Source organism: Mytilinidion resinicola (assembly GCF_010093595.1).
Source record: "Mytilinidion resinicola strain CBS 304.34 unplaced genomic scaffold BDZ99scaffold_37, whole genome shotgun sequence".
Classification (NCBI taxonomy): Eukaryota; Fungi; Ascomycota; class Dothideomycetes; order Mytilinidiales; family Mytilinidiaceae; genus Mytilinidion; species Mytilinidion resinicola.
The window spans coordinates 58,727-71,512 of NW_022985473.1; the positions used below are offsets into that span (position 1 = coordinate 58,727).

General features: G+C 54.7%; 5 protein-coding genes across 5 annotated transcripts; 2 read left to right on the plus strand and 3 right to left on the minus strand.

Moving 5' to 3' along the window:
* Positions 1–2,065: 2,065 nt before the first annotated feature.
* Positions 2,066–4,278, plus strand: BDZ99DRAFT_402765 (uncharacterized protein; the record flags this gene model as incomplete). The annotated part of the gene is made up of 2 exons (XM_033716306.1): positions 2,066–2,382; positions 2,439–4,278. The coding sequence occupies 2 exons, from the start codon at positions 2,066–2,068 to the stop codon at positions 4,276–4,278; spliced, it is 2,157 nt and encodes a 718-aa protein (XP_033568619.1).
* A 1,722-nt stretch (positions 4,279–6,000) lies between these two features.
* BDZ99DRAFT_402840 (putative high-affinity glucose transporter) lies at positions 6,001–7,156 on the plus strand (the record flags this gene model as incomplete). The annotated part of the gene is made up of 2 exons (XM_033716310.1): positions 6,001–6,525; positions 6,587–7,156. 2 exons carry the CDS (start codon positions 6,001–6,003, stop codon positions 7,154–7,156), a joined length of 1,095 nt encoding a protein of 364 aa, XP_033568620.1.
* Positions 7,157–8,551: 1,395 nt separating this feature from the next.
* BDZ99DRAFT_483451 (uncharacterized protein) lies at positions 8,552–9,424 on the minus strand (the record flags this gene model as incomplete). Its single annotated transcript, XM_033722575.1, has 1 exon — positions 8,552–9,424. One exon carries the CDS (start codon positions 9,422–9,424, stop codon positions 8,552–8,554), a length of 873 nt encoding a protein of 290 aa, XP_033568621.1.
* Positions 9,425–10,936: 1,512 nt separating this feature from the next.
* On the minus strand, positions 10,937–11,500 carry BDZ99DRAFT_469403 (uncharacterized protein). Its single transcript, XM_033721489.1, has one exon. The coding sequence runs from the start codon at positions 11,261–11,263 to the stop codon at positions 11,078–11,080; it is 186 nt and encodes a 61-aa protein (XP_033568622.1). The 5' UTR covers positions 11,264–11,500; the 3' UTR covers positions 10,937–11,077.
* Positions 11,501–11,961: 461 nt separating this feature from the next.
* On the minus strand, positions 11,962–12,477 carry BDZ99DRAFT_352396 (general substrate transporter; the record flags this gene model as incomplete). The annotated part of the gene is made up of 1 exon (XM_033714535.1): positions 11,962–12,477. A coding segment is annotated over one exon (516 nt), but the record flags the coding sequence as incomplete, so codon positions are not given.
* Between the last annotated feature and the right edge of the window lie 309 nt (positions 12,478–12,786).

Below are 12,786 nucleotides of genomic sequence, written 5' to 3' on the forward strand. Positions count from 1 at the left end.
CTCGCAATTCCAATACTTGCTGCAATTGACGTGGGCAATGTGCAAGGGAATAGTTGGCAAGGGCCACGCGTAGCTTATGATAGCTGCTCTGCGCATTATGCATAAGAGTTGGCGTCGAGGTCACGACGGATCAACAACAACGGGTGTTTCCGGTGGTCTTTCCAGAACACATCCAAACCCACAGACGCCGCAGAAGCACCCAGCGACGTCATTGCTGTCTCGCCTGCGCGCCTGACGTGCGCGTCAAGGGCTCCAGGACGCTGGAACAACGGCGATCCTGGATGCGATAGGTGTGATGGCGAGCGAGTGGTTCCTGGAGTGTTGCAGAAATGTGGGGATCGGGATGTGCACGCGATTGGAAAGCTTGAATGTGCCAATTGGCTGTCTGCCAATGGTCACAGGGTTACCGCAACCTCCTCCAATGCCTCAGAATGTCCCGATGTCGGTTCAGATGCTTGAGGCGTCGGCTCGAGGCGTTGTTCCGTGGAGTGGCTCTATGACGCCAAATTGCCGACGACGCAGCCCGCGTCGAGGTTTGCGCAAGAAGCGGGCAGTATGGCATGCCTTGTGTGGCGCACAGAAACCAATAATAGGAGGCTCGGGCGGATAAAGCAGCGCACTAACGGCTGCACGCTGCTGCAGGTGGGGGCAGGGAAGAAGCTCTGGACAGCTAGCGGCGAACGGCCGGCGCACTGTGCCGAGTCGAGGAGGTCGAGATGAAGGATGCAGCCAGTGACAGGAGAGGGTGGCCAGTCTGCAGCTGGGATCCAGAAGAAGAGAAGCTGAAGTTAGCAGGAGGGTGCAAAGGAAGCGCAGAAGGGCGATTTGGCAGATCGCGCAGCACGGGATTGGGCTGCACGCATTTCGGCTGGATGCCGGTGCCCGCAGGCCAGTTGAAGTCGCCACAGGAAAATAATGAGTGGTGCAAGCCAGCGCGGCCTCCAGCTGCAGCCTCCGGTCAGTGACTACATATGACTAGTTATCCAGCGTCTATTTCCGCGTGGTTTGTAGCATGCAGCACACGCTACCTACTCGAGAGCACAGAAAGCACGTTTGTCGCGTGCGCTCGGGGTGGCCAATCCCCGTGTGGAAAATTCGTGCGCGGTCGTGGCTGTCGCTGACCAGTCGCCGCTGCCATCCCGCGATATGGGCCCTAGAAGCCGAGCGGGAGATATTCCGTAGATGAGACGATATCGCTGGACACGTCCACGGTGCACTGAGGCCGCTGGCCCTGGCGCAGAGAGTATCGCTGTGCAGTGACGGACGGCATTGAATAAAACGACGCTGGACTGGACCACCATATGTAGTCTCTCCTCGGAATATAGATAGTGACGAAAGCCAGTGACGCCGAAAGCACTATGCCCTCGGTAGCGGCATAGTGAACGGGCTGGCACGCTGGATCCCGCCGCCGTGTGCCATCGGCCTGCTGCTGGGCATCGTCGGCGCCACCAGCACCAACAGCACCATCGGACCAGGGCGTTCTTCTGGCTGCATGGATTCAGGGAGCTGTCCCCTCCGCCGATAAGCTGCTGTGTGTGGTGTGGCCAGGGCCCCAGCCTCGTGCTCTGCCTGCTTCAACTGCTCGACTGCAGCTGTCCTCGCACCCCCCAGGCTCCACTATTCACTCCTGAAAGTCCCTCCTGCCGGCCCTCCTGACGGCCCTTTCGCGCGTGTCCCGGCGTGCCATTCACTGCTGCTCTCGTCGCCCGTGTCTGGGAGGCGTCGCGCTCTGGCCAATAATCGCCCGCGACAGTCACCCTGCATCCCCTGAACTTTCGCTGCTTGGACCCTCTCCACCGCGCTTCCTCCTCGACCACCAACCCCCCTCAAGCAACAACGTCGAAACAGCCTCGCCGCCCTCATACCTCCACAGCCTCGTTCACGGCACTGCCAGTCCTCCGGACACTCCACTCGTTTCAAACCCGTTCCGCTCCTTGAATTAATAGTGGCGCCCCGAAACCGCCGCGACAGTCGCGCTCTGCCGCACTCAAATCCCCAGACTACCTCCGCAGACATCGAGCTGCCCAACAGTAATGCAGTAACCTCCCCGACACGACCGCCCCTCATGAAGCGCTTCTCCATCCCCGATCCGCGCCAGCTGCTCAGCGTGCGGACGCGCTTCTCCTACGAAAAGCTGCCCGGCGGAGACAGCCAGAGCAACTCACCACTCTTCTCGTCTCTCCCGGCGAAATGGCGCCAAGACCCTCGCCAGTGGCGCTTTGGGTGGCCTCGCGTGACCCTCACGCGCATTGTTGGACTCCTCATTGTGATCGTGCTGGTAGCCACTTCGACTGGAATTGGTCTCTACAGGACACATCTGCGCCATGAAGAGGAGAGGAGGAGAGGACTGCGCCATCCGTACCATTGGGAGAGCTTCCCTCGGTGAGTCGTGACTACCTCGGGACGTAGCAGAGACTGGCTTGCTAACTGTCTGGCAGACTCAATGGCTTCTACAGCGGCATCTACAATCTCGTCCCGCCCTCCGACTTGGTCCCTGAGCAGGCGGTCGTGAGAAATGCTACAGCCTACAAGGTTGCAGCGCCAAAGTACACCCCGCCCGCCATCAAGGAGCCTCCGCTGGATCCCGAGATCTTCAACCCCTACCCCGATTACAAATCTCTGGACTATCTCGAGACGCACAGCCCCGTGCAGCCGTGCTTCTTGGACGAGGAGAAGAAGGTCGAGCTTCCAGATGTCTACGTCTACCCGGGAATACCACAGAACATGACAGACCCCTCCTTCGGATCCTACAAGGAGCTCGGATTGAATAGCAAGGTCTGCTATGATCGATTTTCCCGCTACGCAACGTACGGCTACGGCTTCTCCAAGGAAGAGGGTGGACTCGGCATGTCGGGCAAGTCCGAGGCTGTAGGCGCCGACAAAATTTGGCGTCTGGAGAAGAAGGTGGACTACAGGAACGTCAAGTGGGCGAAGGCGCAGCAAACGTGTTATGAGAAGAACAAGATCCGTTTTGACAAGACCGCGGTCAATGCCGAGGGTCAAAAGCCTGATCAAAGCAAGAAGACGCTTCCCCGACACGCCTACATTCTGCGGACTTGGACGGGCTACAAGTGGACAGACTATCAAATGCTAGCTCTGCGTGCCATGATCAGCGAGCTCAGTCTCAAATCTGGCGGCGAGTACGATATCCACTTCCTCGTCCATGTCAAGGACGACAGTATACCAATCTGGGCGTCCGACGAGGTATATCAGAAGACATTGCAGGACAATGTTCCCGAAGAATTCTGGGGCATGGCAACGCTGTGGTCTGAGCAGCAGATGAAGATGTTCTACCCAGAGCCGTTCCCAGACAACGTCTTCAACCATGCCAAAGCCCCAATCCACTCCGTATATCGCAGCGCACATTTTGCTCTCCAGTGGTTCTCTCAATTCCGCCCCGAGTACGACTTCTACTGGAACTGGGAAATGGATCTCCGGTACACTGGTCACTATTACGAGTTCAACACCCAAGTCGGCGAATGGGCCAAGCGACAACCCCGTAAGGGCATCTGGGAGCGTAATTCCCGCTACTTCATTCCGGACCTCCACGGATCCTGGCAGAATTTCACCGAGCTCGTCGAGGAAGAAGTTCTCCAGTCAGAGGAAGAGCCAGTCTGGGGACCACCAGAGTTCGAGAACCGGGGAATGATTGCTCCGCCCGAGGACAGCCAGCCTCCTAGAAATTACTCCCAGGACAACTACGAATGGGGTGTGGGCGAGGATGCCGATCTGATCACGTTCAATCCAATCTTCGACCCCGCCAAGACGAATTGGGTTTTCCGAGAGGACGTTACAGGGTACGACCTCAACATGCCAATTCCGCCCCGCCGATGTGCAATCATTACTGTATCGCGTCTTTCTAAGCGTCTTCTTGATATTATGCACAAAGAGACGTACCATATGCGACATCACATGTTCCCTGAAATGTGGCCTCCGAGTGTCGCATTCCACCACGGCCTCAAAGCTGTTTACGCACCGCATGCTGTATATTTCGACCGCAACTGGCCACTTGAAACCCTCGATAAGACCTTCAACTACCCACCTGTACCCGAAGAGAGTGTCTTTGGCTGGGGGGAACACAACCAGCTTGGCAGCAGCTTCTACTACAACTCGGGATTCTCTTCTGCCCTTTGGAGACGCTGGCTGGGCTCGAAAGAGAACCAAGAAGGCGGTAATGCGGAAGAAATGGCCGATGCTGGACGCATGTGCCTTCGCCCTATCCTCTTCCATCCCATCAAGAAGGAGTATGGCACCGAAGCTGACCAGGGACCGCCATGAACACGACTCTCACAATTCACTCTCTCAACGCCAGCTGTCTCTGGCTACATCACCCATGCATGAGCATTTTCTTGACCGCACTCTAGCGTGCATAGACTTTTTTTGTCCATAATTCCCCGTACAGCATATTTTATCCCGGCGACTCAGCGCATCTTGTGTCGGCGCTTCTCATGGCACCTTCACTCATTGGGTGGCGTTTGCAAGGAGTTGCATCATATTTTCCGATGGCTGTGTTCACAGGACTGGCCAACTCTGTTCCTGGCATCTTGTTGATTTCATGCACTGTCAATGAACTTTCACATACCGCGCGACTCGGCAGGAAGCAAGTGTCGATATACTCCTGCTAAGCATTGTACATGCGCAGCTATTCAAAGCGTTGTACGACGCGACGTACAAAGACCCTAATTGCCGACTCTGGTGGCATTATCTCGTCACCAACACTGCGACACGTCTACCCCTAATATCCTACTGGAGGTTGTTCCACCATGGTGTTTTCTGCTGCATGCTCCGCTAGATTCCGAATCTCAGTATCCTAGGCGCTTGACGGAAGACTCCTTGGTGGGACTTTTTGGTTTTGGTCTCTGTTGGCTTTTGTTCATTTCCCTTTTCTGTTGATCGTGCTCGCGCCTCGGCCGTGAAAGCGACATGATGGTGCTTCAGGGCGTGATGTGTGCATGCTGGTGCTAGGTCGGATCGGGACGAAGGGAATGAGCACTATAGATCGTGTTGATGGAAAGTCAGCAGTGTTGATACAAGGTCGTTGATCATTGGTGATGAAGTGATGGTGATTACTTGCTGGCAATTAGGATGCTCGACCCACAGTGCAACGCATGATGAGAGAGCGGCAAAAGGTTCTGCCTTTGTGAGTCTCCTTTCCGCGAGCGTACTGATAGCAGGGTCTACCTACGAGGTATGCTCGAGATGGATTGCAAGAAGCTTTTCGGCACAGGGCGGAAGCACACGACTCATTGCTGTCAGAGGTTGTATGAGGGATTTACTATATCCACGACCGACAATGCTGTTATCTACTGCCAACGCACTCCCAATCCTCGGTCTTACCTTCAAACGTCATCTCATGACGGACGCAACGACTTCATGATAGTCCTGAAACCACGAGTCGGCCTTAGTTCGGTGTTTCATTAGCGGCGAGCGGTTCGCATTCTGCCCTCAGCACCTTGGCGACCCATCTCAAGTCTGGCAATCCGCCTGAAGATCTACTCCGCGGATCAGCGTTCCAGCAGTAGACTTGCCCCGCGTTCTGCCCTGGGGAAATAGTCGGCGAGGCTGGCCCTCACAGCTTTGAGGAAACTTTCCCGTTCCCCCTCCCCCCTCCCCCCTCCCCACATCCCACGTCCTCGTGATTCTGGGGTAGTGCGGGAAAGATGCCACGACGTCAGCGGCACAGCGGTATTGCGGCTCACGGCAGAGGCGTACTGCTATCCGGACCCTTAGTATAATCTCCTGTCTTACTCGCTAGTGGGTAGCATTGGTACATACCACCATAACATTAGTATATTAAGGTTGAACTCCCCCTCGTTACTACCCTTCATTGAACCATCAAATTCCAATCTCATTCCTTTCTTCAAGACAGGAAGGTGGATCCTCCCCGTCTAGCGTCTTACTGAGTACCTTTTGAATACCATTTCATCTCTTCCATCGATACCCGTCTTCATAGTTATATATCGTTTGTTCCATCCTTACCTCTCCCATCCATCTTCAAACATGGAGAAACCGCTCCCCGGCGAAGCCGCGAAGACCAGCCTCGAAACTGGCAATGAACGCCCCTCTGCCGTTTTCCAAGAAAACCTCGAACCCATTCCCACCGCTGATCTCCCCACCCGCCTCGCCGAAGAGGTATCCTACGGCCCCGGCGGCATGCGAGGCATCCTCTCCTCCCCCTACGTCTTCGGCGCCGCCTTCCTCGCCTCCCTAGGCGGCTTCTCCTTTGGCTACGACCAAGGCGTCATCTCGATCATCAACGTGATGCCACAATTCCACGCTCAATTCCCCGAAACGGCCGACGGCGGCTTCTACACGGGCTTCATGACGGCGATGCTGGAGTTCGGTGCATTCATCGGATGCTTCTTCATGCCATGGCTAGCGGATCGTGTGAGTAGGAAGTGGGCGCTGAGTATCGTCGTTGTGATATTCAACATCGGCGGCATTATTCAAACCTCCGCGCCAAACTACGCCGCTCTTGTTATCGGGAGAACAATCGGCGGGATAGGCGTCGGCACGATGGCAATGGTACCTCCCCTCTCCCCCTTTCCCCCAACTCCAACAACCCAAAACCGCTAACACTCCGCAGGGCGCCCCCCTCTACATCTCCGAAATCGCCCCACCCCAACTCCGCGGCGCCCTCCTCGTCCTCGAATCCATCTCCATCGTCGCCGGCGTCGTCATCGCCTACTGGATCACCTATGCGACCAAAGACCTGGCCGGCGAAATCGCCTTCCGCCTGCCCTTCGGCCTGCAAATGGTCTCGGCCACTCTCCTCGGCATCGCCATCCACATCTTCCCCTACTCCCCGCGCTGGCTCGCCATGGCCGCCCGCCCCGCCGACACCCTGACCGCGCTCGCGCAACTCCGCCGCCTGCCCGCCTCTGACGCGCGCGTGCAGACCGAGTACGCCGGCATCCTCGCCGAAGTCGCCTTCCAGCGCCTCATGCTCGAGAAGCACCACCCGGGCACGCGCGGGCTGCGCCTCGAGCTCGCGACCTGGCTCGACCTGCTCGCGCGCAAGAACTGGCGCCGCACGGCCGTCGGCGTCGGCGTCGCCTTCTTCCAGCAGTTCTCGGGCATCAACGGGTTTATCTACTACGCGCCCATCCTGTTCCGCTCGCTGGGGCAGTCGGACGTGCACAGAAGTAGAGTGTAGAAGTGATCTTTCATAGAAGTGACGGAGGAACCTTGGGGTTGCGCCTCTTATACGGTAGTCGGTATTGCGATTGAAGCCAGAACCACTTCCACTGGGCGGGATATCAGGGAGCAACGTTGGAGCCTGACACACGCAGCTAGGAGCATGTGTTGGTGGTTTTTCCACGGTGTAGAGAAGCGCAATATAGAAGTGACGAAGGAGCCTTCGAGCTAAGCACGTTGTTATTTCTCGATTCCTGCCCGCGATTGTGAGCATTGAAGTTACCTGGAGCAATCTATCCGGAAGCGGGATTCTCAGTCGATAGATGAGGCTAGAGGCGTGATTTTTTGGTGCCTTTGAGATATGAGAGAGATCTGGAGTGTTGGTGTGACGGTGGAGCCCTCTAGTTGGAGCCTTTTATGCATGCCCCATTCCCGCCTGCTACTCGAAGCACTTGCACAACGACTTGTCAATTGATGTATGTAGTCGATAGCATGTTGATGTCGGGACCTTGTCGGAGAAGTGGAGTATAGAAGCGATAGAGGAAGCGTGGTGTTGAGACTCCTTTTATAGCCCTCAATTCTTATCCGCGAATCGGAGAAACTTCCTTTGGAGTAGAACATTCGATCAAATGATCAGATATTGATACATGCGAATGGGACCGTGTTGGTGAATACTCTCCGACGCACCAGGTTAGACATCCGGATCGACACTGCCCGGCCTTCACTTTTCTTGCTCAACGCTGCTGGCAGCTAGCCAGGCACTAGTGGAGACATTCCTTCATAGGCGAACTCCAGATTAGAGGACTACACTGGCATCTTTGTAAACTATTTCTTAGAGCTGATGATACGCTGACCTTTACTACTTACAGCGCTATGCCATAACTTTGGAAACTCCATAGATCTGCTCAATGTATCCCGATAAGCATTGATACTCTTGATGTAATGAAAACCTCTGCGCAGTAGAAATAAGGCTTATGTTTGACTAGCGAAAGACATGGTAGCTGGAGTACTCCTTACAGTGGTGTCGAGATAGAAAAGAAGGAGTCTAAGTACATCTATCTAACACCAATACGTTTCTTAGGCGTTTGAGATAATGAAAAGATAGATGCATTAGATATTGAACCACCTTATAATCTGCCAGAGACCTACTAGCTAGGGTACCTCTTACATTGGTGTCGAGCGAGAAAGAATGGAGCCCGAGCAGTGAAATGTCCGTGTGCCCACACTTATGACCTGATACTGTAAACCAGTAGGGAATGTGAAGTTCTGCGCGTCTCAATCTAGCGATGTTTGCGGATCTCTTACGATAAACTTTTGAAGATACAGAGCAACTAGAATATCTTAAGGCCATTTCGTAGGCTTAGAGGAGGAACGCTGATACCGAGACTTGTCCCTTCCGCCGTGCCTCGAACTCCTAATTCCTCGCCAACTCATCCCTCATCCTGATCATCTCTTTCATATCCCATTCCCCAACTATTCTCCCATAGGTGCTGAGTCTCAAGCTCTCTATCTTCCTGGCTAGGAGCCTGATCTGTGTATCCTCCATCTCCCTCGCCATTTCCCCAAGAGCGTCACTCTCCGTCCCCTGCATCCACTTCTCCAAACTCGCCGCCGTTTCCTCCATATCCTTGTCAAGGTCCGCCCTTGCAATACCTGGCGCGTGTACGTCAATCACCAGCAAGCCCACTGTAAACCCTTCTCGCTTTTTCTTCGACAAGAAGTGCACCCCGCGCTCGACGAAGCGTATTAGACACGCCAATCCGCCGTTAAGGAGACTCCCTTCCTGTTCCTCCTCGTGGACACTGAAGACGCTGCACACGCTCTTAGTCCTGCCATGAAGTATCCGCAGGGTGACTTCAAGCTCGTCAACGTGCTTCGACAACATAGGGATGGACACCCATGTCGGATAAAGTACAAATTTGTCATTCCGCAAGGCGAGATCGATCTTGTAACGTAGTTTCCCGTCGCCCATTCGACGGATTGCTTCCTTCAGCTCCGTGCGAATTTGGCTACAAGCAGAGAGGAGATGGTGAGTCGGTGGAAGGGGAGCGCTCAGGGGGTAGCGGACGCTCTCCTCCGACCAGACGTAGCCGATATCTTCCTGGGAGGGATGACGCGGTAGTATTTCTTCGACGGTGACATCGGTGAATCCCAAGTTCAGGACCTTGCGAACTTTTTCTGTACTGATGCGTATGCGTTGGGGAGGAACAGGGGAGAAAGGGATGAGGAGGCCCCATGTGTAGATCTCGTCGCGGATCTCGCGGGGGATTGTTAGGAGGCTCGGCATGGTGCTTCGGGCATGGGGTTGTTGAGCTGATGGATGGTGGAAAACGGTGGTAAGTTTGCTTGAGTGCGATACGGATGGAAGCTGACGCGTGGGCTCCCGCTTGAACAGGAGATGTAGCTGTTCTCGACCGGAGAGCTGTAGTTAGTAGGGATGGCTGTCTTCGTAAGTTGGGGCTCAAAGCTCTAAGACAGCGGGGATCTTGCATATACGCAGCTGCTGTGATTCGACAATCGGGTCCCGCCTGTGCCATCATCCCAGCCCCTGCTGTGGCTCGGTATTAGCTCATTGGCTGTTGCTTCCTCTGTCCCAGCTTCTTTACGTCTTCAAATTCACCATCAGGGCAACGCGATACAGGTGCCTCATCGAGGGGATGCCGAGCTGAGGTTCGTTGGGCAGGAGAGGCTGGAATAGCCTGCTCAGTCCAGTGTGGCACATGTGGCGCATGCAGCGCAGTCGGTACAGTATCAGCACTGCCTAGCACCCTAACTGCTTTTTGCTTACGCCCTTTACCCAGTTCAAAGCCGATCCACTGATTCCACGATACAAGTACAGAGTGCTGTTGTCGTTCTTGAAGCACGATCGAATCCCCAAGCTCAATCCTCCAGCCCTAGGTAGTCTACTTTGCGATCCAGATCTCGAGCCAGCCCATAATCCCTCTAAAAAAATCAAGCCTCAATCCAAGTCCCCTTCCAATTCTCATTTCGAGCACGATTCACGGCCCCAATTGCACAACCTCCACCCAAAAACCCCCAGAAATTGACGCCGCCACAGCCCCCAACTTCCTCAAATCCACCATCGGCATCGCCATCTCCACCTTCCCGATCATAATCGCCTTCCTCCTCCTTTCCGCCGCAACCCTCGCATTTGTCGCCTACTGGTGCATCAACACAGTCGCCAATTTTCTGAATCTCGACGACGCCAGCAAGGAAAACAATTTGCCCGGGGTATACGGCGCCGCTGGCGTGTGCCTGTTTGTTGCACATCTCACCATTATCAGTGCACTGGTCGCCAAGGGTTCGGGGGTGGCAGAATGTATTGAGGGCATGTTGCAGAGCTCTTTCGCGCTGTCTCTCGTCATGCTGACGCTTTGCGGGACGGCGTTGGTTGTGAGCAAGGGGTGGCGGGTGTATGCTGGGAATAGAGGGTTTAAGGGTCGTGGGGGGGATAGGTACCACCAGATCAGATCAATTCTAAGCTCTTTCCTTACACCTGTTCGCTTTACGGCCCTAGATCATCGTTCCTGCTCGCTTGACACCGCTGTGAGGAGGGCCTTAGCTAGCAGGTAGTTGGCTAGGCAAGAGGTAGCGGTCTTTCCATTGCATCAATCTTTACACGCTAAACACCCTACAGTATCAGACTAAATGTCCAGGTGCGCAGATATGCACTGCTTAGGCTGCACGATTGCGCACTCGGTGCCGCTGTGAGGAGTGGCTCAGATAGAAAGTGGCTAGACAGTCATAAGGTACTTTACTACCCATTACATTGACCAGGCTGCGCTAAACACCCTACAGTACTAGGAAATAACCCTAGTGAGATGAATATACGGCTGCTCAAGCCTCCCTATTAGTCTCTTGACACCACCGTAAGGAGTGCCCTAGCTATCACCCATCCGCGTAGTCAAAAGGTAGTCCAATTCCCGGCTCGACCCATATCTCATAGCTCCTCCCCCTCCACCGCCGCGATGCCGACCATGCCGAATGAAGGTGCAGGGACTAGTGTTGGTGCCGAGGAGATGATTGTCGAGGATGTTTCTAACGGCGGAGGGATGTAGCCGGGTGCTAGTTCCGGCAAAGCCAATGTTACGCTCGACGACGAGTTGAATGCTTTATGAATTGGCATTTCCAGACGCAACGAGTGGGCGTGGGGATAGTATATGAGAACGGCGGATGGTAAAAGGCTAGCTATGCAGATGCTTCGCACGAGTCTTGATTCCAGGAATTGCGGATGACGAGGTAATCGTTTGTACTGTCGATGTACATGGTGGCTGGCTTTTCCATTTTGTTGAGCGGGCGGTGACTGCTCGCATGAGGGTCGACCGGTTGAGATGGGAAATGGAAGAAGGCTTGAGAAGGAGAGACAGGAAGAGAGAAACAGGGCCATTCTCGGAGATATAAAAGTACAGAATTCCATGAAGATCCGAATGGAATTCAGATCGTGGTTTTCATGGACGATGAACGCGCTAGACATGACTTGATGTGAGACGCCTTGCGTCAGTCGAGGTTTGTCGGTATCGTCGTCGGACGTGCTTGCATTCTTCATAAATATTGGCCCGCCAATCAGGAGCATTCGCAGGACGCGCTAGCGAGCTTCGAAATGGTCGTAGCATCCGTCTTTCAAGAACCATTTTCCGATCATCCTGAGTGTGACATGCGAACGTACCTCTAAACCAAACTCGTCTCCACAATCACAATCACAACGACATCTTAGGAAGCAAACTCATCTATTGATCATCCACAACCCCCCATCTACAACCCAAATCACACCTCCACAACCGGCCTCGTCACCCTCACCCTCGCCGCCGCCTCCTTAAGCACCTCCTTCTCCTCTTCCGCCGCCCCATCCCCAAACACCTCATCCATCTGCTCCAACGTCCGCCCCATCGTCTCGGGCACCAAAAAATACGCCCAAACCGCCGCGAGCACACAAAACACCGCAAAAAACACATACGTCCCAAACCCGGCATTCTGAATCATCGGCGGCACCATGACGCCCACCACAAAATTACTCAACCACACCGTCGCCGTGCTCAGCGCGACCCCCTTCGCCCTCGCCGCGCTCGGAAACACCTCCGCCGGCAGCGCCCACGCCAGCGGGCTGTAGCTCACGCCGTAGACCAGGATATACACAAACGCCATGGCCGTCGTCGCCCACCCGGCCGCCACATGCGCCGGCCAGTCCTTGTCAAACAGCTCGACCAGGACCGCCATGATGACATACGGCACCGCCATCCCTATCGCACCATAGAGCGCCAAGGGCCGCCGCCCGACTTTATCGATGACAACGAAGCACACGAGCACCGCGACGAGCTGCGCGATGTTGAGCACGCCCGACACGCTTCTACCACTACATATGATGCATCCATCTGGCTCCCTAATAATTGCTCCGAAGGAACTCGTAGGTTTGGGCCTTATAAAACAGGCTCAGCACCAATGTTTCTCCATCACTTCTACACTCCACTTTCTTTCTATGGAGTATCACCAACACATAGGCAGGCTTCGATCCCGCTCCCTGATATTGCTCCAAAGGAGCTTGCTTCTCCGAATAACAGGAAGGAATTGTGACCTATATAAGAGGCTCAACCTTGAGCTCCCTCCATTACTCCTATACTTCACTTTCTTTCTAAAGTCCACGCGGCTACCAAC